The sequence below is a fragment of the Drosophila subpulchrella genome, chromosome X (genome assembly GCF_014743375.2).
Source record: "Drosophila subpulchrella strain 33 F10 #4 breed RU33 chromosome X, RU_Dsub_v1.1 Primary Assembly, whole genome shotgun sequence".
NCBI classification, from domain to species: Eukaryota; Metazoa; Arthropoda; class Insecta; order Diptera; family Drosophilidae; genus Drosophila; species Drosophila subpulchrella.
Window position 1 is genome coordinate 22,345,508 of NC_050613.1, and position 24,520 is coordinate 22,370,027.

A 24,520-nucleotide genomic window follows, 5' to 3' on the forward strand; every position below is an offset into this window, starting at 1 on the left:
TCTTACCTGCAAATAAACAAAGAGAATACATTATTTTTAGACTGCGCAATGAAAGAAAATACCAAAAGATGAAGAGGCAATAACAATAATATTCAAATAATAAAAATGCCCCATCATATATGGGTTGTGAGAAGTTCTCGCCGCTCCAACAATAAAAAAAAAATGTTAATTTATGCAAAAACAAACAAAAAAAATAAATGAATATACTGGAAAAATAACACTGCCCAGAAAATTCCACGCCCCAAAACTGCAAGTTCCTCCGTACTATATCTATAAATACGATTCTCTCCATGTGGTTACGATGTTATTATTATGATTTTTATTTTCGTTTGCCGAGTTATTTTTAAAACGCCACAGGCAAAACAAAATAAAGCACTAGAAGTTCGAGTTCGGGAGATATATCTCCATCCGATTGTTGGGAAGGTTTCCAAAGACATTGAAAAAAAAAATGGCAGTCTTGGCTCCCAAAAAAAAATCTTATATATATAAAAATAAGCTGCACAAAAGTTCAAAAGTTCAAGGCTTGGCCGAAATGCGGGAAAAATCAATAAATCTCAATAATTAAAAACAAATTATCGTGGCCGAGTGTTAATTACCTTTTAAGGAAAGAAAAAACAACAAATAAAATGAAATGAGGAAAAAACCTAAGCCCCAACAAAAGAAGAGCCTACGAACAATGCCAGAGAAATATGCGAAAAATTAAGCATTTTTCAAGTTATCCAATCACAAAGAGACCTTCAGGCTTGTTAACTAAGGATAATAAATGTCATTTAATTAGTCAACGCAAACAGGTAAAGGAAAGCGAAGGCTAAGTGAGGTTAGTAATTATATTTTTAAGCTTTCAACTGCAGAGCGATGTTTAATGATCTACAAAAGTACTGGGGTAATAATTTTTCTAAAATTATAATTTTAATTAGAATAACCGCAGAGACCTCTCAAAGTTCAGTTCGTCAAATATATATTTGCATATAAACTTCAACTTTGAATCTTATGAGTTGCAGTTAAGAATACATAAAACTTAAAATTAGAACTGTGAGTATAAGCTATTCTTCCTAAATATATTGAAATACCCCTAAGTAACACAATCTGGCCTTGTTCTTCCCCCTTTCCCAGTCCATTGAACTGTTGTTAATGGATCGTTTTTTGTCTTTTTTTTTTCGATTTTTAGGGAGAGGTTCAAAAAACCCTTTCAGCTCGAAAATCTTTGAAGCGTGCAAATTATGTAAAGAGGAGACTGGGGAGGAAGACCAGGCCGTTTGTCAGATTTGTTTGGGTAGTGATTTAGCAGACAGACTTTTGGGGGATCCATCAACATCATCTTCGCATCATGATCATGAGCATTTTTCATGGTGCTTGCTAATTAGTGAAGTACTTTTTGGCATTTGCAGTTTTTTTTTTTTTTTTTTTTTTTTTTTTTTTTTTGAAGAACAATGGTTCGCGAAAGAGATGGCTTGAAGAAACCGAGAGAGAGACAGCGCGATGGCATCTCCGATTCTTCTGCGCTCTTCTTGCGCTTTGCTTGGTTGCATCTTCTTGCAGACTGACCAGTTTTCTTGGCAGTTCCATTCGCTGCATCTCTGTTGTTGTTGTTGTTTTCAAGGCGAGCACCAACGACCTTGACAGCATCTTTAGACCCCCCTCCCCCTATCTACCCGTCTTTATCTCTCCCATGCTCTGTCCCGCTCTCTCATGATCGTTAAAGCCGCATTCCTTTGGTTTGTCCATTTGATTTGATTTGCCTTTTCCTGCATTCCTAGTTATTATTTTCCTTTTTTTTAAGTTTTTGCATTTTATAATATTGTTCTTTTTTTTACTTGCGGGTGCGGTTGGGTTGATCTCTCCTCCACAATCCGTTCTTGACTCTATTCTGTTCTCTGCCATTCTCTCTTTTTTTTCTGCAATTTGTATACTTGACATGCCAGGTCGTTTATAGTGCGGAACGTGCGTGAGTGAGTGTGTTCGGGGTGCTGGTGTGTGCGTGCTTTAAAAAGATCTTTTTCGGTCTTTCATCGTTGGTTCTATGGGTAACTTGGGATTCAGTTAGTCTAGCCAGCTGCATTTTGGTATACCCTTGTGAAATTATGAGAACTTAAATTTGCAGGCTTTTCGGCGGTGATTTTGTATAAAGGAGCTGAATTTTGGTATAAATGAAGTCCGAAAATGTTATAAAGCTTTAGCGGTAAGAGGTATTACTTTTTGATTTATTATTTTTTTTTGGTTCCATTCTTAGTGGTATCTTATAGTTTATTATATTAATATTACAGAGCATTAGAGTATCGAATTATGTTTATCCCACGAGCACAATTTGTCAGGTTTTTCTTAGCAACAGTCAAGCAAATGTCGCCTTGAAGCCAATACCGCTTAACCCCTCCACGCCCCCTACACACGATCTATCGCCGCCTGAAATGCAATTGCATATTGCACTCACTCAATTATAACAAATTGCAAAATAAGCCATAAGCCATTAATTGTCTTTGTTGGTGGGCAAATTTCATCGAGAATCGCGGATCGCGATTCGCGAATCGAGGGAAAACGGGCAGTCGGCGCATTTCTTGAATAACAATTAAAGCAATTACATCGGCTGAGAGAAGAAAATGCAACTAGAAAACTACGCAACAATTGTAAAATAATTCTCGATTAATTTGATACGAAAGCTGAACTGAAAACAAAACATCACAAAAAATATGTAACTAATTAAAAAGTGAAACAAATTTCCACACATGTGGCAATGTTTTTCTGTTGTGTGTATTGTGTTGTGTAAGGGGTTAAGAGTGAATGAGTGTGTGAATTATCAATGAATGTAAAGTTCATTTGAATGGGAGCGAAATAAATATATTGCCAGGCGAAGGAATTCGCGCAAAGTGTGGCAATAAATAAGCAAATGCAAATGCAATCTTGACTACAATGTACGAAGGAATTCGAATCTGGGAATAGGCAGAGGTTAAATAATCAAAACGAGTTTAATATTGAGCGGTAGGAAAATTTTCCTACTGCATTTATGTACGAAAAAGGGTTTTCTCGATAGCAGAAAAATCAGTTTAAAAACAAAATCATTTTAAAACCCAAAATTAACTAATGCATTTCTTTAGTACAGTAAATTTACACTAAATACCACTAAATACCGAAAATAAAAAAATTTATAAATGAGTACTAAAACCAAGTACCCAAAAACCCGATTCGCATGTGAAGCAATTGCAGCCACAATTTGCCATAAAACCCCCGAAAACTTGAAATGAAAACCGTTAAAAATTAAAATTTCAAATTTGTCAAGCCCCCGAAGCGGTTTAAAAAAAAAAAACGCTAAAAGAAAAATATTGTTGCCATTTTCGTTGTGTGGAAACACACAAGGCAAAAGGTGAGTGAAAGAAAGGGAGACATAGACGAAGACACAGAGGGTGAGAGGGAGCAGGGTCAGCATGGGTTAAAGCCTTCAACAACGAGACAACAGCAACAACACCAAACCAATTTTGAAGTCCCAAAACGATGTCACGTTTTTTTGCCAACAATTTTTGCTTGGTGTATTGTTGTTAAGCGAAAAATTAACATAAACATACGAAAATTATAACAAACAAGAAATGAAGTTGGCTTTGGCAAGATGAAATTCTTATACCCTTGCATATAATATATTTTAACTAGTTCTTTTTAAGAACTATAAGATATTGTTTTTATTATTAATATAATTTTTATCATTTTATTATATATAATATTTTTATTATAGTATATTATTTGTAAACTCAATTAGAAAAAACATTTTTCGAAACAACAAAGTTAGGGTTTTCATAAAGGCCACACCAATGGTCAAAATTATAAGACCCCCTGAGAGGGTATTACCAAAACAATGAATGAGAACCGAGCAAGAAATGGCCAAGAAAAGGGGTGGGTGGCAGGAAAAAGTTGGTAACATAAAAATAAGAGACGAAAAGACGGGGCCAAGAAGTAATAAGAAGTTTATTTACCTCTTTTTTTCGAGTCAACAGCAGTAAGAAAAAAAAAACAACGAAATCGGCTCTTTATCTGCTTCCTCTTAACCCTCTTGTTGCCCCCTTCTTAACCCCCTACTGACCAAAACGAATGAGCGCGCCAAAGCGAACGATTCACATTACACTTTACGAATTTTCTACATTTTTCATGTAATTTTTGTAATCTTGTTTTTTTCAAGTGCAGTTTTTCGGTACCTTTTTTTTTTTGGTAATTGTTCACGCAAATCACGTAAAATGTTTTCATTGCCTGGGCAAAATGTTGCGCATACGCCGCGTTGCCAGTTGTCCAAAAGTTGCTGCCCTGTTGCTTCGGCAATTAGACAATTTCATTTGCCAGCTTTTGTTGTTGTTGCTGCTGCTGTTGGCCGCTTCTGATGCAACGGTAAATTGGCTTTGGCTGCTTTTTTGTATCTTTTTTTTTTGTATTTTTTTGTTCGAGCGTGAAGTGCGGAAATTTTGTCGCCAGATTGCACCGTTAGCGTTTTTGAAGTTAGTCATCATTTTTGTGGTCGGCTGTTGGGCAGGGCGGCCTAAATTGTCTTTTTCGAATAAATTTGTGATAAGCAGTTGCTGCACGGACAGCTGCTCATTAGAAGTCTTAGCAAAACAAGTCTTAGAACACTTGTTTGAAACTCGAAAGCTTTTAATTTAACAACACTACCGCTTACCTACCTAACGAGACTTAATACTTTTTTATGTTTGCCGCTTAAAGCACCAAATCTAATATTTTTTAAAAATAATTTGAAACTAAAAAATTAATTTCCATATTAAAAAACTATATTTCCTCTTTATATGATTTTTTTTTTATGTTTGCTCTTCAAAAAAGCAAAACCTACATTTGAAAAAAAAAATTGTTAATAAGAAAATTCCCAAACTGATCTATATATTCTTATTTATATTAATTTATCTGGGCTCCTCAATTAATATTCTTAAAATAAATTTTTTTTCTTTTTTAAAGTTTATCAGTAACAGTTAGTGATAAATTATATCTCAATAACATCAGGTACTATATTTTCTGGAAATACCAGGTTAATCTCTTATCATCTAGCCCTTATACTTTCAATCTGGCCCTTATCGTCTTTAAAACGTACAAGAGAATCAAGAGCAGAGCAAACTGCAGAAATGTGGTGTGTACGATTTTGGAGTACTCCTTTACGTATTATTATCGCCCTGACTTTATATCGCCCACAGCGATAAGCGGGCTAATTGCCCTGACCATCGATTAGATATCGGACTTGGGTACAGTTTTCCCTGCTCTTGGGAATGGGAATGGAAATGGAAAGGGAAATGGGCGAAACGCAGAAAAATCGAATCCGAATGAATGCCAAATGTAAGGTTACAACTTGACCATAAACTTGGCTTTTTGCTGGCTTCCAATTCTATTTCAGATTTCTTTTTCTGTTCGGGGTCCGGGGTTCGGGGTTCGGTTTCTATTTCTCTTGATTTATTTTTATTCTTTTTTCCACAGCTTGGCCCAATGCCATTTTGGCATTGCACTTGTGCCGGGACTTATAATTTTTTTCGGTTAGTCATTCGAATGCATTTTCTCAGTCAGCTTCCCATTATTTTTTTCCAGTTATAATTAATTCAGCGGAAATGCTGGTGTCTCTCCAGCGCCGCCGCCTTCATGCGTCATCGTTGCATTTTGTTTGACTTAAATTAAAAGCCCGCCTCATTGTCACCTTTGTGCCTGGCCAATTTTGGAATTGAACTCTATATAGTAGAATATATGTATATCTTTCTTTTTTTTCCCCCATTGCTTTCCCATTCTCGTGTGTGTGTGCGGCTCATTAATTTCAGTGTCAGTTGATTGATCGATTAATCGCTTGATTAGTTTCGTAGTTTTTCCTCGATCAAGCCAATGTCAAATTGGAAATTTCATTATCATCCGAGGCTGCTATCATCGCCTGTTATCAGCTGTTATGCCTCCGGACTGGATGCAAACAGGGCGATAATAATAATATTGTAGAGCCCTTAAGTCCCAGGCCCGTTCCGGCCAAAGTCCCCTCTCCCGTCGTCATATGGAAATTTGTTTTCTCATGCGCAACACAACTTTGTTGTCGGCGATTGAATAACACCACACGAAACAACTTGCATCATCTGCTGGCTGCCCAGCCAACAAACTGAACTAGTTCTCCAAAAAGTGCTTTGAAAAGTGGAAAACTGTAGCTTTAAAGTGCACTTTTATGCAAGTTTAGCTTAAAATCCTAGTAAATACTTACTCAATCATATAATTATTTTTACAAAATGGTCAAGTATAGTACCAAAAAGTACCATTTTATTCGTCAAAATAACAAAATCCAAAGTATTTACTATTATACCTTAAGTTATTGACTTTTTAACGATCTATTTCTTTTTTATTTTCCCCCGTTTTCAAGTACTCATGTGAGTCAGTTCCATTGGACGGACAAAAGAATGAATACCTCCAAAGTTCCCTTCACTTTTGAACTTTTCAAACGAATCCACTGACAACTTTTGTTCCTTTCTCGACGTCCCCCGCAGAAAAAAGCAAAATAATAAAGCCCAAAAATGACTCCTTTTGTTGCCCATGGCCATGTCAATGTCAACAGGCCATGGCTTTTTTTTGGCTTTTTGTATGTGGCCTGACACAAAAAAAAACACATGATGGAGACAAGAACGAAATTGTTTTCCACCCAATGAAATGCGTCATTGAGCCAAAGAATTAGGAATTGTGAGCCATGGAAATGCGAGAAGGCGGAGGGCAAAGGTTAGGCGTTAGGAAAATGGGAAGGCACGGGCTTTGAACGTGAAAATGCGACTCAAGTGCAGGGAAACATAGAAATGTAGAGCAGAAATATAAGTAGAAAGACCAGAGAGAAAAATACTTTTGAATTGAGAAAAAGGCTTGAGGAATAATATAGTTTTGTTAGGATTTTTATGATAACTTGTATTTATATCAATAGATATTTTAAGATTTTATAAATATAGGTAGAAATATGTTACATTTTTAATAAATGTAATTAAACAAAAATTGACACTTGTATCATTTTTTATTTATAACAATAGGTATTTCAAGATTTTTTAAATATAAATGGACATATGTTAAAATTTTAGAAAATTTACTTTAACAAACATTAAGATTTTTAGCATTTTTCTAATAAAACTTTTCTCTCTATGCACACACTAAACGGCGAAAAAATTATTCAAAAAGTCTCGCGTTGCCGAGTCGCATTTTATTATCTTATCTTTTCAGAGAAGACAGATACGAAGGGAAGCGGCCAAAAAGGGGGTTCGAGGGGCTAAATAGTAGGGGGTAAATCACCAGCCACCCACTCACCACCCAAAACCCACCCATTCAAGGTATGCTGTCTGTTTGCCAAGATAAAATTCCACTGGCCCGTATAAACATTACGAAAAAAAAAATGCTGTAATCACCAGCGTTAAAGACAAACTATTTTGCAATTTTAGCTTGATTTTTAAATAATACGATAATAAAATTTGCAAGAACTTCCGCTCTCTTGGGGGGAAGGGATCGAGGGGGTGGGGGGCACCCCTTGTCAAGGTCACTGCACATTGATTTCGAACTCGTTCGCTTAGCTCGGCCTTGACTGAAGTCAACTAACCACAAAAAAGCAGTTAAAAACATACACAAAAAAAAAGCGTAAAAAACAGAGTGCTTAAAAAGAATTCATAACCAAAAGGTTAAAGGCCATCTAACAGCGCGTCAAGCGGAAATGGAAATCGAAAAATTGCCTAAAAATTGCTCAATAACAAAGCAACTGAAGCCGAAAGCCAGGTTAAAAATAAAAACAATAATAAAAGATAATAATAAGCCGGTCTACCGCAGTACAAACCAAGTCATTAGGCAAAAAGTTAGTTTTAAAAATATCCTTGACATTTGGAGATTCCCCCGAGGGCGTGGAAAAATATGGGTTGCCCTCTAAAAAGTCGGTGGAAAGTTGGAAAATGTTTGGACAGGTGACACAAGCTGTTTAAGCTACATTTATATTGGAGTTCTTGACATTCATTTTATTTTTTTTAAACCACATTATAATATTGAGACCACCCAATTCTCTAATAATTATTTTTATTCATTTTGTATTTTTTAATTTCAGATTTTAATATTTTGTGCAAATTTTATGGTTTTTACAAAGATAATATTCCAGAACCCATTAGAACGTTTGATTTTTGGTTAATTTCAATCCACTAATTTAATGGGTTTTGTGGCTTACCATTAAGGTCGATATTTCCACCCCTCTTCCATTGATCACCCTTCTGTTTACCTTTCGGCAAATTGTCGTGACATTTGGCCATAGTTCACATTAAGCTGTCGGCATGACTTAGTCACCCTGTCAATGACCCTGCCCCTCCCCCAGGCAACCATCCCCCCGGCCCATCCCCTCGAAATGACAGCCAAAAACCTCATTAAATGCAGCTGCAGCTTTATCAACAAAAGGGAAGAACCAGGGGCGGTGGGTGGCTGGATGGGAGTGGGTTTTATGAGAGCAATTAAATGTTCAATGCAGCAGGCAAGTGGAAGAGGAAGACAAACACATGTCACATTGAGAGAAAAATGATATCACTAATCAAAATTCGTAAATACTTCATAATTCTTATACAATTCACAGACAAATCATCTTCCAATGGGGAAATTCCAATATTCTAATATATACTAACGCAAAATTGATTAGTAATCATTTAAATTAGATACTACTTATAATGATATTGACGCATGGAGTATAAGTCATTCATGGTGGGGTTTTCCCTATTACTACCTCAATTCATTTGTTTTAGCATACAAATATTTTACCTACATTTTTGTCAGTGCATTATAGTAGTCAAAAAGATCCGAAAAACAAATATTGAATGGAGTGGGGTGAAAAGTGTAGGTGGTTTTCCACCATTTCCACCTCCCAAGGGTTGCAATCTATTCCCATTTATTTAATGTCAATGTCCAGGGTTGTCGACAGCACGATTTATTTTCTGGGGGGGAGATGGAGTTGCTAATATTTCACTTTGGGCAAGAACATTTCTTCTAATTTTATGTTTTGTCATCAGTTTTTATTTGCTTTTCCGTTTTAGTTTTTCGTTTTTCGTTCTTGGAGTGAGTTTTTGGCATCCCCCTGATTTTTTCAGTCAGGGAAATTACCGCTGGCAACAAGGAAATGTTTACAAAATACATACTTTCCTGCATTTCTTTTGATAAGCAGCTTTTGTTTCTCTGATATCGCTCCCTCACACGTTTTCACTGTCGCATTTTAGCCCCCTTTTCACAGCGATACAGTAGGCGCTCCAAAGAGTTACCAGTTTATTGGTAACAATATATAAAACGCTCGTTACCATTTGAAGAATCACTGCAGATTTCAAGCCAGTAAAGTTACAGCTTACCCATTTTCAACAAATATTATTTTTTAAGTGTTTGTGTTTGTGCTAAGAATTGAATTTTTGCCTAAGTGATTACAAGCAGCTCCAAAATTATCAAATTATTTTCGTATCCATAAGGTCCAAGTACATTCTTGCTAGTGATGTATATAGCTAAAAACTCCCTTAATATTCCACTGTCCTCTTTATCGAACATGCCCTGTACGGACAGGAAATATGTTGATTGCACTTTCTTCAAGCTTTGCTGCCGATTATTTTGCCTCTTTCTACATATCTACTATGTAGCTCCGGCTCGTCGTCGTCTTCTCCCCGGGTTTTCTTGTCTTCTCACTTGGCTTTTATTATCTCCAGTCTTCAATTGTTTTTTCTTGGTGTTGTCAACGCGTTAATTATCTGAAGAAAACATTTTTTTCTCGTGTTTGAAGGCAAAAGTGTTGATGTTATTTTTTCTTGTGTTTTTGCTTCCTGAAGCGGGTGTATTTTTGTTATTGTTTGATATAAGATATTCGTGTTGACAAAAGAAAGATTTAAAAAGAAGCCCCTTTAAGTTGAGCAACTTTTTGTTTAATATTTATTTTTATTTGTTTTAGTTTAAAGCATAAACATAAAATAAATCATTACAAAGATCTAATATAAAATGTTAAAAAAAAAAAATGTTAGGCTATCAAACAAAATGCGCAAAAACTTCTTGATATTAAGATTTTTACATTCTTAGAAACCCAAGCAGAGTTAATTTCCGTTTATTTACATTTGTAGCCAATGGGAATTGACTTTGTCCCTATAGAAGCTTGGTTTCCATCGAAATTATGCGATTCCATGTCCCGCTGACATTTTCCAGCCCAGGAATTTCCATCATTCCTAAATATAGACCCGTCCAAGGTCGCATTCCCAGTAAACTACTCGGCGGATTCGCCACCCCAACATTCCCATTTCGACCGTCGACTTTTGACTGACACTCCCCCCCAGGAACTTAGCATAAACCACTCAGTGGCATATTGAAAAACTCAATTAAAATGAACTCATCATCGACAGTTCGGGGCGATCTTCTTCATTTTGCAGCCCATAAAAGAGATAATCAAAACTGTATCAATACGAGGCAATAAATTATTGGCAGCGTGGGCGTCTCGACTTGCTTTCGGTTAATTAGCCAAAATGGCAATTTGAAAAATTAATTTGCAAATAAACAAAGCTAAACAGAAAAGGGAGCAACGGCCCCAATGGGTTAATGTGGGTGGGCATGGGGCAGTTAAAGTTGAATTTTACTGCGTATGTTTCGGCAAATAAACAAATGCATTAACACATTAACACAAACCCCAAAATGCAGATAAACAAATGAGAAAGTTTCATTTAAATGCGTATTTTTACTTTTAAAAGAAAATAAATGTTTCGATAATTTCGTTTAAAAATCTAGACAGGGGTTAAAGTAGAACTTGAAATGTAACAAAACCCATTTCCCCTTTCCACCGTTTTGAAGTACATTTTCCCCCAGCTACCCCTATATCATTTTCCTTAACCACATGGTGGCAAAATCGATTTCGCCTGTAAAAACAAAGGGAAATCTCGAATCTTGTTGACTTTGTCAATGGGTCCTCCAAACATTAAGGGAGGCGAAGATGTGCGATAGGCACATCCCGGGACTGCACCCTACACACTCCAACCCCCTATCAAAAACCCCAGACCCTACTATGATCGATATTCCCCTAGAGCGGCGTCTAAGATTACCAGAAAACTTTGACTTTGTCAAAGGGCTTGGGTAATAAACGAGGGTTGGGGTTATAATAGGCTTTTTATTCCTTTTCTAGGGCTGAACCTCGCCCACGCACAAATATGTTTGAGAGCCAGAGAACTGAAAACGAACCCAAAGTCATCTATCAGCTGTTCGGGTATGTATTTGCTTTTCTGTGGGCGACCTTCTCCACCAACTCCCCATTATCCCTGTTTTTTGGCTTACTGGGATGGAATCTGGGGGTTGGTTTTCCTCCTGTGACGTCAGTCACACTCGATGAGGTTATGTTAGGTCCCAGAAAAAGGTAGAAAACCATTGGGGGAAAATTCGTTTTTCAGTGGGCAAGTCTGCGCAACATTTGTTCTGGCTGGAGATTTGTAAAGCCTTGCCAAATGAGGAATGGAAAAATGGTATAGCACAAAACTTCTCCATTAGTATTTACATTTAAATTTAAGATTCAAAATGAAATATCAAACGAACACATTGATAGAAAAGGAATTTGCTCAAGAAAAACACTATTTAATATTCGTCAAAAGTGAGAAATATCAAAATTTCCAGACATGTGAATAATAGATGTGTACAAATATATTCCCCAACTTAATCCCACATAAATAAAGGCCCACCAAAAAGGTGTGACTTTCCTCAGGTGCGAGCTTGAATTGAATTGTAATTATTGTTATTTATTATTGATTCGCACTCTCTGCCCAAAAATCCACGCATAAAACAAATTATTTTTTTGCACATAAAATGGTATAAAATTTCCATTATGCAAGCGCGTTCGACTGCCCACAAAATGCGTCCTAATTTCCAATTGAAAGGCCAACTCCGAGCTCCGAAAAAACTGGACAATGTGCCAATGCTGAAGTCAAGTGGGCTTTGTGAAGTCTTGTGGCAGCCACAACAGCCAAACAGCCGAACAACCAAACACGGCCAAAGACAACTGAAAAACCAGCAAGCAAATCTCAAACTCCGGTGTCCACAACTTCATTTGTCTCGCTGTCAATTTGTATTTCTTTTTCTTTTTCTTCGATTTTTTTCCTCTTTTTTCCATATAAATTGGGCCATAGCCGACCGAGCAGCAACACCAACATCATATAGAGTTTTTTATTTTACCATATATCATCCCATCCATCCAAGTCCAATTATGCACAGCTCAAAAGTTATAAGAAATATTGTATATGTGCGTTCGCCCAATTGGCCAACATTTTGGCATTCCGGCCTGCAGAAAACTGAAAACTGAAATCAGAAATACCCCTCGGCCCCTCGATTGATTGACGGCTTGCAATTGTCAAATGTTTCCAATTTGGCAGGTTTTTATTTCCCCGGTGGTCATTAGGGTTAAACTTTTTTTGGGGCGAAATTTATTGTGACATGGTAGCCCCCCATTTAAATACGCTACAAACTACTTTGTATGCGTTATTTATGTGCGGCTTTGGGGTTTAGCAACTAATAATTGGTAGGGAAGTCAGAAAAAAGATATCACATAAAGGTAAATAGGTAATTCTGGTGAAATAAATTCTAGACTTATTACATATTTGTTCTCTATTGCAGTAGAATTTCAAGTTCATTTTCTACTAGCATTCTGAGTGGGGTGTTCTGTTGGCAAAAGAATATTATTTATCGCACTGCAAAATAAAGAGCTTCCCCTTATAAACTCACTTCCCTCCATTGGTTTTTCTTATCTATTTCGCGACTGATAAAAACAAAATAAGCCCACAGAACGCATTTCTTAAGGGGAAACGTTCCAAAATAATGCGTTGATAAAGCAAACGACTCAAAAAAATATAAAAAATTAAAACAAAGTCAAGAAAAACGTGAAACGAAAGCAAACGCAGCAACAAGTTGGTATTGAGCGAATGCGGAACCGGAGTAGCATGAGAAACCGAAACGAAATGGCCAACAAAAAATGACTATTATCGAGGAAAAATAACCCGTCTGTGGCAGAACCCTATACTGCGAAATAAGGCAATTTTGGGATCGGAATTCCAGGGGAGTAACATTATAATATATGAAAAAAATAAATTACCGGCTAGGGAGCTGAAACCCTAAATGAGAAATACTTAAGTAAAGAGGAGAACGCTGAACAAAATATAAATAAATAATGAAGTACATTTAATTCAAACCCATTTTAATATAATTTAAAAAAAAATACTTAGCATTAACACAATAAAAAATAGATATGTTTAAAATAGAGAAATTTGAAGACTTTTAAGTGATTAACAACAAATACCATAGCATTTATGAGAAAGTTGAATTTATAATAAATTTGAATCCATTAAATTTTGGCAAGCTACTAATTTAAAAAGATACATTTCACTGTTATGATCGTATTTAATTTTTATAATGCGGTGCTTATATTTATAATGAGGAGCCAGGTTATGGAACATTCGATATGATAACATTATTTAGTCTACAGTTTTAAACTCCCAATGTGTTACACTCTCAAGATATCACTTAGCGCCCTCCTAAACCACTTTTGTCAAGTGTTTCCCAATTTAGTATATAATTTCCATGGGGTTTTTACAGCCAACACTTCGGAGAATAGGGCTCCTGATAAGAATTACGTTCTGAGACCACAATCGATGACAGAAAAATACGATTTCATACGGCTAGCTGCTTACGAAACTCAAAAACGTCGATTGGGATTTAAGTTTTATTATTAATTTTCGTTTTTGTTTTTTTTCTCGTTGATAACACAAGTCTTATCAAAAATGGGGGAATATGATGATAGATCGGGTCCCTGGAAGTACGAAACAGTGGGCTCTGAAGCAAACGACCTTCGTGAGGTGAGGGGAAAAAGGGGCCTTGTGGGTGGCGTAGTCTGAAGAACTTCGAAGAAACGATGGAGTGCAAAACTAATGAGGCAAGAGCAAAGCGAAATGCGAACAAATTATAATGAAAAAGGGTAAAAATGCAAATCTAGCAGAAAATAAAGGTAGTCAAAGGGCATTCGAGAGGTAGAGGTGTACTGAACAGAAAGAGATAGGGCGAGTCTCAACCATATGGAGGGAGAGAGAGGGCCAGAGGGACATAGAAAGAGACGGAACACGAGGGTCAGTTCGCCAGCAAACGGTAACAGCTGCTCTTTGGAAGAGTGAGAAAAAGGGAGAAAAAGAGCAGAATGAGGAAGATGACGAGGAAGATGCGGAAGAGGGAAGCGGGCAAAGAAACGCAAGAAGATGGAGAAGAACGAGATGCACAGTGGTTGCACAAAACCCAAAATTCCACATAATAAACCCAAAGGAACCCGGAACCCGGAACCCAGATCTGTTAAACCAAAATCAGGTATGTTAAGAAACTAAAATCACTTGGTACATACACACAGTCCATACTTAGGATCCTTTCGGATCTATTTTAAGTACAAATTGATGGTTTAATATGTTGCACTAGCTATGAAAAATTATTATATTGTAACTTTCTTTCAAAATTCAAACGAAATCGTACTACAAAATTCTTGAATTAGTTAAATATTTTTTGGGGAACCCAAATATATCTAGTGATGAATCTAGTATTATTTGATCACAACCTCCTGATCATTTTCATAACAAAACCACTGTGCCGTTATCCACACAAAACTCTCTTTTTGTCTCCCGTCCACATGTCAGTGTGTGCGTGTTGAGTAGAAGCTCACACACACAGTGGACCCGCAAGAAAGAAGAAAAAAGTAAATAAAACAAGTTTTGAGACGCAGAAGTTTTTCAGAAAAATAAAACAGACTCGCGACTGACTTTCTTTAACATTTTTAGCTTTGTTTCGGTGTTTTTTGGGATTTCGCTTTTATTTTTTCGGCAGCTGCTTTTGCACAGAAAGAAAAAATAAATGCGATACAATGATCAATTTCACGTATGATTTAAGAACAGGTATCCCCACAGGTATTTACAAGCGAAATGGTATGCAAAATATTAAAATCCGACTATCTTGTTTTGATACTAAGGTGATCTTTTCTCACATTTTGCTTAAATTTTCATAAAACATCAAAAACAGTTGTGAACTAATATATAAAGTGTATACTACTACATTGTAACCAAGATTGTAAGATCGAAGTCTATAAATGAACTCAATTATAATAAAGTTATTAAGCCTTTTCTGGCTTGAATGGTAATAGATCCCAAGTTACAGGTCTGTATAGTTTGTTTTTTTGTCTGACAGTTGTAAAACTAGGTACCGGATCTATAGTTCTGTGCAGAACTCATTTTAGTCAAACAATATTTACACATCATTGGGAAATATCTGTGGAAAGACATAGATCAATGGGAAATATCTATCGAAAGACATGGATATTTCCCATTGATCTTTAAATGGAGGTGATTTTTTCTCTGTGGAGATGCGAGAAACTTGTTTTGGTGTTGTTTTTTTTTTCTGTTTTCGGTTTTTGGCAAGGGAAAGAGTGCCAAACTGAGCCCAAGACCCAGTACCCAGTATGCAGTACCCAAAACCCAAACTCACCTGGCAAACGGCGTCTGTTCCACCTCGTACATATCGTTGATGTCGTGACACGACACGAGGAGTCCCTTGAGCCGATCGGCGTCCACGTCCAAAAGTCCGTCGCCAATGGGAAAAATTCCCTTTTCGGTGAACATTTTGTGTGTGTGTGTGTGCTGGGTGTGTGTGTGAGTGTGTGAAGATCGAATCTTCTTTCGATTTTTGGCTTTATTTGATTAATCCTTCGTTTGATTTCTTTGAAACTTCCGATTTCTTTGGGATGTGGGGGGGGCAAAATTCAAATCTCAACTGCACAGAACCAAAAAAAATTGTAGTTTAGTGATAAAACACACACGCTTCAAAATAATTCTGCGGAAAACGTTGCGCGCGAGAGACAGAGAGAGAGATGGAGACAAAATTCCAGTACAAAACAACAAGAAAAAAAACTATGCAACTGCAACACACACACACACGCGCGCGCTAAGAGAGGCCCGAAAAAAATTCCCGCGTGTGTATGTATGTGTGATGCTGTTGCTGCCGTGTTGTTGTTTTTGTTATTTTCGGTATTTGCAAGTACCGTTCTCTCTCCGAAGAACTCCACACTTCGTCAATTCAAAAAGGTTTGGTGCGAAAAAGCGGCCCGCAGATTTTGGCCAGGTCTGTTGTTGGTTGTTGTTGTTGCGAAGGTACGGTACGAACGTACGAAGGTACAAGAAACTCGCACGAGACAAGCGCGCACGAACCGTTCGTTGGCGGATTGAAATTTCAATTGCCCGAGAGCGTGTGTGTGACCGCGGGGAACCTTTTTCTTTAGCGACAGCACTGCTTTCTGTTTCAGAGTCGAAGAGCATTTGCGGGCTCTTTTTTCGATTTCGACTGCGCTGCTCAGCACAACGTAAGCAAACGTAGGCAAACGTAAGCAAACGTAAGCAATCGTGAGCAAGCGTAAGCAACCGATTTCTGGCATATAGGTGGAGAAACATCGTTGCTTACTTTTAAACACAAAAATACTGAAAAAAAATATGACCGTCACAATAGCGTGCACCGAGAGCAGTTTAAATTCACCTAGGGTATTCCCTAAAAAAATCTTTAAAATTAATTACAAGTAATATTTGTAGTTTTGCTTACCTTATTAATAATTTTAGACATTAACTTATAATGGAAAATACAACTTTACTTCGGAAAGCTTTTACCACAGGTCACAGTTGTCTGAAAACTGAACAGCCAGCACTTAGTGCTTTTCTCAATTCATATATTTCTGTGTTGAATTTTCAATAATTCAGCAATTTAGCATATAAGGGAATATCCCAGGTTGTGCATATCCTCAAAATTCTTTTAAAATGCGAGCGATTATCATCGATAATATTCTTAAATATACCAAAAAATACCGAAAATCAGTTAACAGCACTGGTCAACGGAAACAACTAAGATATTTTGAATTTGAAAAAATTAGCATTCCAGGGTTAATAAATTGGAGTTTATTGGAAGATAAATGTTATTGTAATATTTTTTAAACGCAAGTTAGTAGTATCAAATAAAATTAAATGGAAAAATTATTTACATTATATTAAATTAAAAAAAACTTCTCTATAATTAAATTGAATCAAATTATTTAATTTGGCACTGACATTTATTAAAATGTTATCAACCAAAATTCAACATATTTGATTACACTTGACAATTACTAACCCATTTTATAGCTTACTTTTTATGTGTTCATTATTTATTTATTGTTCAAAAAAAAACTTTTCTTTTAGCGATTTTGTGTGGCGCCTGTTTTCGGTGCGTGTGGGCGTGGCGCGGCCCACAAATAGTTGGCATCTCGCATCTCGATTGAATTCTCAATTTTATATTTATATTTATGCTTGCAGTTCCCTGGCTTTTCCTCGCCCTCCAAGTTTTTCCTCCGTTTTCCCTTGCGAGTGTAGGTGTGTCCGCCCGTGCGAGTGTGTGTGTGCTCCACTTGCAAAGGCGATGCACATTTTTCAGGCACTTAAAAAAAGTTATAATATACTAATTATATTTTAACCAAAAAAAATTGGTCGCTTATACATAGTTTTACCAATATCAAGAATGTTGATAAATTTCAAAGAAAAAAGACAAAAACTTCTTGAGATTTAGAAAATGTTGTGTTATCTTGAATACTTCTTAGCACTCAATTTTGAAAACCTATCCTACATATTTCTAAGATAGACAGCTAGATTTTTTTTTATAAAAAAAAATTTCAATCTTAAGCAGAAAAAAGTTCCTATATTTTTTGTCGGTGCTATTGGATTGTCACCACGACGGCATCTCAGGAATAGGAATGCGGAGCCAGAAATAAACCAAGTGCAAAAACCTTTAGCATCCGTCTATTAATAATGCCGTCGTCTCCGGATCTCCTCAAGAATTTGTATTTTTTGTTTTTGGCCGGGCGGTCGCCTCGTTCTTGTTTTTTTTTTTTTTTGCCACAAACTCGCCAAAAACTCCTCTTGGCATCCGTTCAAGTTTAGCAGATCCGGCTTTTGACCTACGGAAAATGTTTGGCCACTGCTAAAATAGAAAAATTTCATTGGCGAGCGATCGTGAAGTAGCCGGAACAATGCGAACCGAGCCGAAAATGAATTTATTTGTATTAAAATTTTAATTTATTCTTCGATTTACGAAGAAAAGTCTTTTACAAGTTTAACACTTAATATAATTAAATAAATATAAACCCCAAAAATTTATTGATTTAAACATAAGGTATTCTAAAATAAATTTCAGGATTTGAAGAATAAGGAAACAAATATTTAGCATTTATATATATTTAACTTGTTGTAAATTACCAAAAGTTTATGTGTTTGTTAAACAAATACATAATCAAATCACTTAAACGCTTATAAATTGATATACAACCATTTAAACCTAACTTGAATAACTACAAACTTTTATATTCTCTTAGATATAACCAAAAATTGGTGGATTTTCCAGTACTTTTTAAAGCCAGTTTTTTATTGAGGTGGTCACCCCTTTTTAGGCACCCTGTCGACGAAGTTGACATTTGTTTTGACAGATGAAAGTTGGCAGTTCCTTTTCATAGGCCTTTTTCACAAGACACGTTTCGGAGTGAGGACGGCGTTTTTTATCTTAAAAACCGAAAAATGAAATATAATATCAAGCTGCTGTCCAAAAAATCCGTAGTCCAGGTGGATCTGTCGGGCTTCGAGAGCGAGGTGTTCTTGCCCCGAATCATTCGGGGAAGAATTACATTGCAGAACGTGGTTCGTGATCGGAGGTGCTGCCCAAGGGCCAAAATCGATAAGGGCAACAGAATTAACAGGCGTCTAAGGCTCATGGTCCGGCGGACAGCCACTAAGATCCGGGACCACCAGCTCTCGCCCAGCCTGGCAACTGCTTCTACTAGCCGCCCATCGACGGAACAGCAGTTTCCAGATTATTCAGATGATGAGGAGTCGCAGCTTCCAGATTACTCTGATGATGATGATGATAATGACGACGACGACGACGATGATGATGATGACGATGACGATGATGATGACGATGGCGATGATGATGATGATGAAAGTGAAAGTTCCTCCGATAGCGAACAAGAATCAGATAACTCAGATGATAGTGAAAGCTCCTCGGAGACCGAGAACCGTGTGCTAATTCATGAACCCCAGAGGAAGGTATCGGTCGCAAAGGCTCCCCTGGACCTGATCAGTCAGCCAACTCCTATTATCCTGAAACCGTTTCCGGCCAGAAGGGCTCCTCTCCAGCTCATCTATCCTCCAAAGATACCGAACACGAAGGCTACCCAGAAAGATTTGCCGGTCACAAAGGCTCCCCAGGACCTGATTCAACCGAAGAAGTCACCGAACACGAATTCTACCCAGAAAGATTTGCCGTTCACAAAGGCTCCCCAGGACCTGATCCAACCGAAGAAGTCACCGGACACAAAGGCTACCCAGAATGATTTGCCCGTCACAAAGGCTCCCCAGGACCTGATCCAACCGAAGAAGTCACCGGACACGAAGGCTACCCAGAATGATTTGCCGGTCACAAAGGCTCCCCAGGACCTGATCCAACCGAAGAAGTCACCGGACACAAAGGCTACCCAGAATGATTTGCCCGTCACAAATGCTCCCCAGGACCTGATTCAACCGAAGAAGTCACCGAACACGAATTCTACCCAGAAAGATTTGCCGTTCACAAAGGCTCCCCAGGACCTGATCCAACCGAAGAAGTCACCGGACACAAAGGCTACCCAGAATGATTTGCCCGTCACAAAGGCTCCCCAGGACCTGATCCAACCGAAGAAGTCACCGGACACGAAGGCTACCCAGAAAGATTTGCCGGTCACAAAGGCTCCCCAGGACGTGATCCATGCGAAGAAGTCACCGAACACGAAGGCTACCCAGAAAGATTTGCCGGTCACAAAGGCTTCCCAGGACCTGATCCAACCGAAGAAATCACCGAAAACGAAGGCTAGCCGGAAGGAGTTGCCGAAGAAGTCACCGAAAACGAAGGCTACCCAGAAAGATTTGCCGGTCACAAAGGCTCCCCAGGAACTGATCCATCCGAAGAAGTCACCGAACACGAAGGATGCACTGGGCCTGCGCCGCCCATCGCCCGGACTGCAACATCCAGATTATTCTGATGATGATGATGAAAGATCCTGCGATGCCGAGGTCCGTCAGGTATTTGAGACGAAATTACCGGTCCCAAAGGCTCACGTGGACCTGATCTTTCCTCGCATAAAGGCTCCCCAGAAGAATTTAACGGTCGCAAAGACACCACCTGGCTGTATCCGCCCTGGTCATGTTTCCCAGCCGAAGATACCGGCTACAAAGGCTCCTCTGGACCTGATCCGTCCGATTCCCCAACGAACCTACTTGGGTAAAAGACCTAGCCCAACGGCAGACGACTGGAACCTTCCTCAGAAGAAGCGCAACGCACCGCTATCCCACACCGAGAACCCCAATCCCACCTCGAAGATGCGCATGGTGCACCCTAAGTTGACCGACCGCGTACAGACTAATAATCAATTGATCAATGGGGACGAGGCGATCAAAGAAAATCAGGTGGAAGTCAAAACAAGGAAGCAGTTTAAGGCCTCATCGACCACGGCCTATGACCTCTTGACCAATGCGACGGAGCGGGACATGAGCCCAAAATTGAAAGAATTGTTTACTGCCTGTGGGCCATGGCAGGACAGTGCCTTTGTCGGGATATGCACTGGTCGGTGCTGCCGACCTGGAGGTTCATCTCTAGGGCACCAAAGCCCAGTGGAACAAGTTGCTGAGGGGGCAGCTTTACTAAATAGGACCAATAGCTCCTAAATCGCAGAAACTTATGGATTCCATTGCATTTCAAAAGGTGTACATGTCATCCACAACAAACATAATATAACTTTATAACTGAACTTAAGTTCTCAAACTAACTTAAAAAATAACTGGCTGTTAGAAATAAGATCTCTGAGAAATAAGGCTGCTTTTTTCTTTAAAGAAAAATATAAATGAAGTGCTCAAAACATGTTTTGGGATCTTATTTTATTTTTTCTTTTATCAAATTTAAACTTGTTTTTACCAAATATTAATTGAAAAATAAAAAATTACCCGCTCTGAATTTTTTCAAAGGCTACTTCAATCATACGGAAATATATAATATTCGATTCTATGTACTTAAAAATTTTCTGAAAAATAAATTAAAGCTCAAATAAGAGTACAAAACAAGGGCTTTTTCTAAAATATATATATTTTTCTACTCGAAATATATCCTGAACAAATTGCTACTCATCCTTCGGGATTGCAGATGCCCCAGAAGTATGCATGAATCCGAATCCAAGACGCGCGACAACAACGGAGGACACTTTTTTTTTGAATTTGGCAACCCCAGGATCGGTGAATCACTTTTCGGGAGGGTTGCTTAGCTAAATGTGGGTGATGTGGAATGGATGTCAGTGGGCTAATCGGCGCAATAGGGGCACTGGGGACCGGCGGCGGCGGCCTCCTCATCGCCGCTCTCATCCCCGGCGCTTCCAGTGCGGCCACCGCCTCCTCCGCCACCGCCACCTGAATCCTCGCCCTCGGCACTGCTGCGGTAATCATCGATGATGGCCTGCAATTCCTGCTGGGCATCCTGGAACTCTTGCTCCTCCATTCCCTCGCCGGTGTACCAATGCAGGTGGGCCTTGCGCCGCAGCATGGCCATGGAACCGTCCAGTAATCGCTGGAACAGCGACTGTATCGCCGTGGTGTTGCCTATGAAAGTGGCCGACATCTTGAGGCCCCTCGGCGGAATATCACAAATGGCCGTCTTGATGTTATTCGGTATCCAGTCCACGAAATTGTTGATATTCTTGTTCCTCACCCCGGTCATCAGTTGGTCCACCTCGCGCGGCGACATCCTGCCCCGGAAAATGCCCGCCGCCGTCAGGAGTTTGCCCTTCCGCAGGTCGATGGCACACAGCAGATTGTTGCTGGAGAAGATCTGCTGCACCAGTTCCGAAACGGTGCCCTTGCTGAACTGCTGCTGCTTGCAGGTGACCAGCGGTGCGAACCCCGGTATGAGAAAGTGAAGCCTCGGGAATGGCACCATATTCACATAGATCTTGCGCAATCCGGCATTCAGCTGGCCAGGAAACCTTAGGCAAGTGGTTATACCTGACATGGTCAGGGCCACAATGTGGTTGATGTGCTCGTAGCCGGACATCTTGATCTTCAGGTTCCTATTGCAGATCTGGAACAGCGCCTCGTTGTCCAGGCAGAACGTCAAATGCGAGTTGTTCACCAAGGCCGGAGTGCTCAGTAGGGCATTGTATGGCTCCACCACCACCTGGGACATATTGGGCGATGGTATTGTGACATAATTGCAGAGCAAATTGTCCGGATACTGTTCGACCAGGGCCTCCATTATCAGGGAGGTCAGGCCGGAGCCGGTGCCGCCGCCGATCGAGTGGAGCAATTGAAAGCCCTGCAGCGAGTCCACCGATTCCACCTCCCGCCGGGTGTTGTCCAGCACCTGCTCCAAGATGGCGGCACCATCCGTGTGATAGCCACGGGCAAAATTGTTCCCAGCACTCTCCGAGCCGGCCACGAAATTCTCCGGCCTGTACAACTGACTGCTGGCGTTCAAGCGCTGAATGGTGCTGGCCTCCGTGTCAATGAGTATAGTGCGGGCATAGAACCTTTTGCTGGCCGTGGCATTGAAGAACACATTGATCCGCTCCAGCTGCAGGGGACTGGTGCCGCCAAATCTGCCCGAGGCATAGTCCACGCCATGTTCATGCGAGATCACGTGCCAGAACTGGAAAGATCAGAGGTTTAGGGCATTAGTAGTTATGTAGTAGCTACCCACCGAATCACCGATGGCATTGCCGGCTCCGCCGATCTGCAGGGTGACTATCTCCCGCATGCTGACCCAATCTCCGCTCCTTAACACCACTTAGCTGGAGGCTACTGCCTCATCCTCTCCTCTCCTCGCTCAGCCGATCTGCTTCTCGATTTTTATTGGGGCTCGACTTCTCCAAGCCGTCCTGATCACAACTTTACTTTTCTGCCATCTTTCTGAATTTTACACATAGTCAATGACTTTTTTCACTAAGACCTACAAAATTCTTCAAAGAGCCCAGTAAAAATTATATATATTTTGACTTATTTAAAGATATATGTATATTTAAGGAGGCTAAGGTTATGCCTGTACGACTGCAATTATAAGATCAAATGCTCTAAAGCTTCAATGGACAAAGAAGGATTACCCATCAAGGCTAATCATTTGAAGCTTTAAAGTTGAAATTGTCAGACAATAAATAATATATATCGCGTTTTTTGTAGTAATTGGAATCGAAACACATAAAAGCAGAGACGCACAGTCGGCTTACCACAAAAGTGTACAGTTTAATGAGACAAAGTGGGGGAATTTGGTTTATTTATAAAAAAAAAACGTTGTGGGCTTAACTGGCTGCTCCAGAGGCTGGATCCTCCTCGGCCAGCTACTTGTCCTTCTTGTCGGCGGCCAGGGCGTTGAACAGGCGGTTGACCTCGTTGGCCACCAGGTTGTCCAGGACGATGCCATTCTGATCGATGAAGGCGGCGCAGGACTTGCTGCTGCTCTGCTCGCGCCGCTTGCCGTTCTTCGAGTCGCGGACACTGAGGGTCAGCAGGTACTTGTCGTCGTACTTGCGCATGTCGGAGCTGGCCTCCCACAGGCGCTCGCGCTCCTTCTCCTTCTGCAGGGCCACCGCGAAGGTGCCCTTCTCGCGGAAGCTAGAGTGGAGGGTCAGGACGCCCAGCAGGGCGAAGTAGGCCAGAACGCTGAACAGGAGCACGGGACGGGATTCGGGGAATGGATGGGTGAAGTCCCAGGCGTGGGCCATAATGGCCACCAGCACGGCAAGGGCGCAGAGGGCCAGGCGGGTGTTGACCAGGCCGAATTGCTCCTTCAGCTGGGGACGATCGCCCAGCAGGCAGGTTTTCACCGCATCATCCAGGGCATGCTTCACCGCGGATCCATCCCACTTGTTGACCTTGACGAGCTGCAAGGAAATATGTTGGAATTGGCTTAGAAACATCCATAAAACATCATGCACTGACGTGTCTTGGAGAACACATCCCAATGGACCAAGTGCCAAGCCGGCATCTGGTTTTCTCACCTCCTCGCCCGGCTGTGACTTTTCCTCCTTCTTGCCCATGTCTAGTGTACTCTTGAAACCTTTTTCCGTCCCTTGGTGATTCAGAAAAGCGTGTGTGGCAGGCAGGAAAAACACTTTTCCAAGGAGATTTCCTTCTTTTTTTTTGACAACGCGACAACAAAATTTGTATCGTCTATCGGACTGAGTCGATAACCAGTTGGCCCGTGTTGCCAGATTGAACAGGGAAAAATACTAAAACTACTAGTTAAGCCCAACAAAGTGCGCGCGTAATTCAAATGAATTGTGATTTTACCTATTTACATATCTTACAAAAACACTAATAAAACATCATAAAAATGTCACAGAGAAGCTAAAATTATAATTTCACCAAATTATACATAAAGCATTTTCCTAGTGGTTGCTTTTTATTTTTTTAAGCGCCGAATAAAGAATACC

The 24,520-nt window shown here is 39.6% G+C and overlaps 4 protein-coding genes across 7 annotated transcripts in view; 1 reads left to right on the forward strand and 3 right to left on the reverse strand.

The window, feature by feature from the left end:
- The window catches only part of LOC119556116 (death-associated protein kinase related), a 59,417-nt gene extending 43,102 nt beyond the window's left edge, over positions 1-16,315 (reverse strand). Inside the window, exons 1-2 of one of the 4 annotated variants that reach the window (XM_037867988.1) lie at positions 16,049-16,315; positions 15,496-15,780 (exon numbers count right to left, since the gene is read on the reverse strand). In XM_037867988.1, the coding sequence (XP_037723916.1) occupies positions 15,496-15,629 (134 nt within the window). In that variant the 5' untranslated portion in view covers positions 15,630-15,780; positions 16,049-16,315. Of the gene's footprint in view, positions 1-15,495 lie in introns of all 4 variants that reach the window. The other 3 variants (XM_037867991.1, XM_037867990.1, XM_037867987.1) reach the window with 3 other exon arrangements.
- Positions 16,316-18,538: 2,223 nt separating this feature from the next.
- Positions 18,539-21,102, forward strand: LOC119557265 (titin homolog). Its single transcript, XM_037869950.1, has one exon. The coding sequence runs from the start codon at positions 18,594-18,596 to the stop codon at positions 20,772-20,774; it is 2,181 nt and encodes a 726-aa protein (XP_037725878.1). The 5' UTR covers positions 18,539-18,593; the 3' UTR covers positions 20,775-21,102.
- A 90-nt stretch (positions 21,103-21,192) lies between these two features.
- On the reverse strand, positions 21,193-23,160 carry LOC119557266 (probable tubulin beta chain CG32396). The gene is made up of 2 exons (XM_037869952.1): positions 22,792-23,160; positions 21,193-22,740 (listed from the first exon to the last, which is right to left on the reverse strand). Exons 1-2 carry the CDS (start codon positions 22,846-22,848, stop codon positions 21,400-21,402), a joined length of 1,398 nt encoding a protein of 465 aa, XP_037725880.1. The 5' UTR covers positions 22,849-23,160; the 3' UTR covers positions 21,193-21,399.
- Positions 23,161-23,310: 150 nt separating this feature from the next.
- On the reverse strand, positions 23,311-24,264 carry LOC119557267 (signal peptidase complex subunit 2). Its single transcript, XM_037869953.1, has 2 exons — positions 24,086-24,264; positions 23,311-23,968 (listed from the first exon to the last, which is right to left on the reverse strand). Exons 1-2 carry the CDS (start codon positions 24,122-24,124, stop codon positions 23,426-23,428), a joined length of 582 nt encoding a protein of 193 aa, XP_037725881.1. The 5' UTR covers positions 24,125-24,264; the 3' UTR covers positions 23,311-23,425.
- Positions 24,265-24,520: the final 256 nt, after the last annotated feature.

Bases quoted from the DNA above. Each gene is read 5' to 3' on its own strand.
- LOC119557265 (XM_037869950.1), top strand. From the start codon at position 18,594: ATGAAATATAATATCAAGCTGCTGTCCAAAAAATCCGTAGTCCAGGTG.
- LOC119557266 (XM_037869952.1), bottom strand. From the start codon at position 22,848: ATGCGGGAGATAGTCACCCTGCAGATCGGCGGAGCCGGCAATGCCATC. The intron at 22,741-22,791 runs GTGGGTAGCTAC...TGATCTTTCCAG, and splicing joins GCAATGCCATCGGTGATTCG to TTCTGGCACGTGATCTCGCA.
- LOC119557267 (XM_037869953.1), bottom strand. From the start codon at position 24,124: ATGGGCAAGAAGGAGGAAAAGTCACAGCCGGGCGAGGAG. The intron at 23,969-24,085 runs GTGAGAAAACCA...ATTTCCTTGCAG, and splicing joins AGTCACAGCCGGGCGAGGAG to CTCGTCAAGGTCAACAAGTG.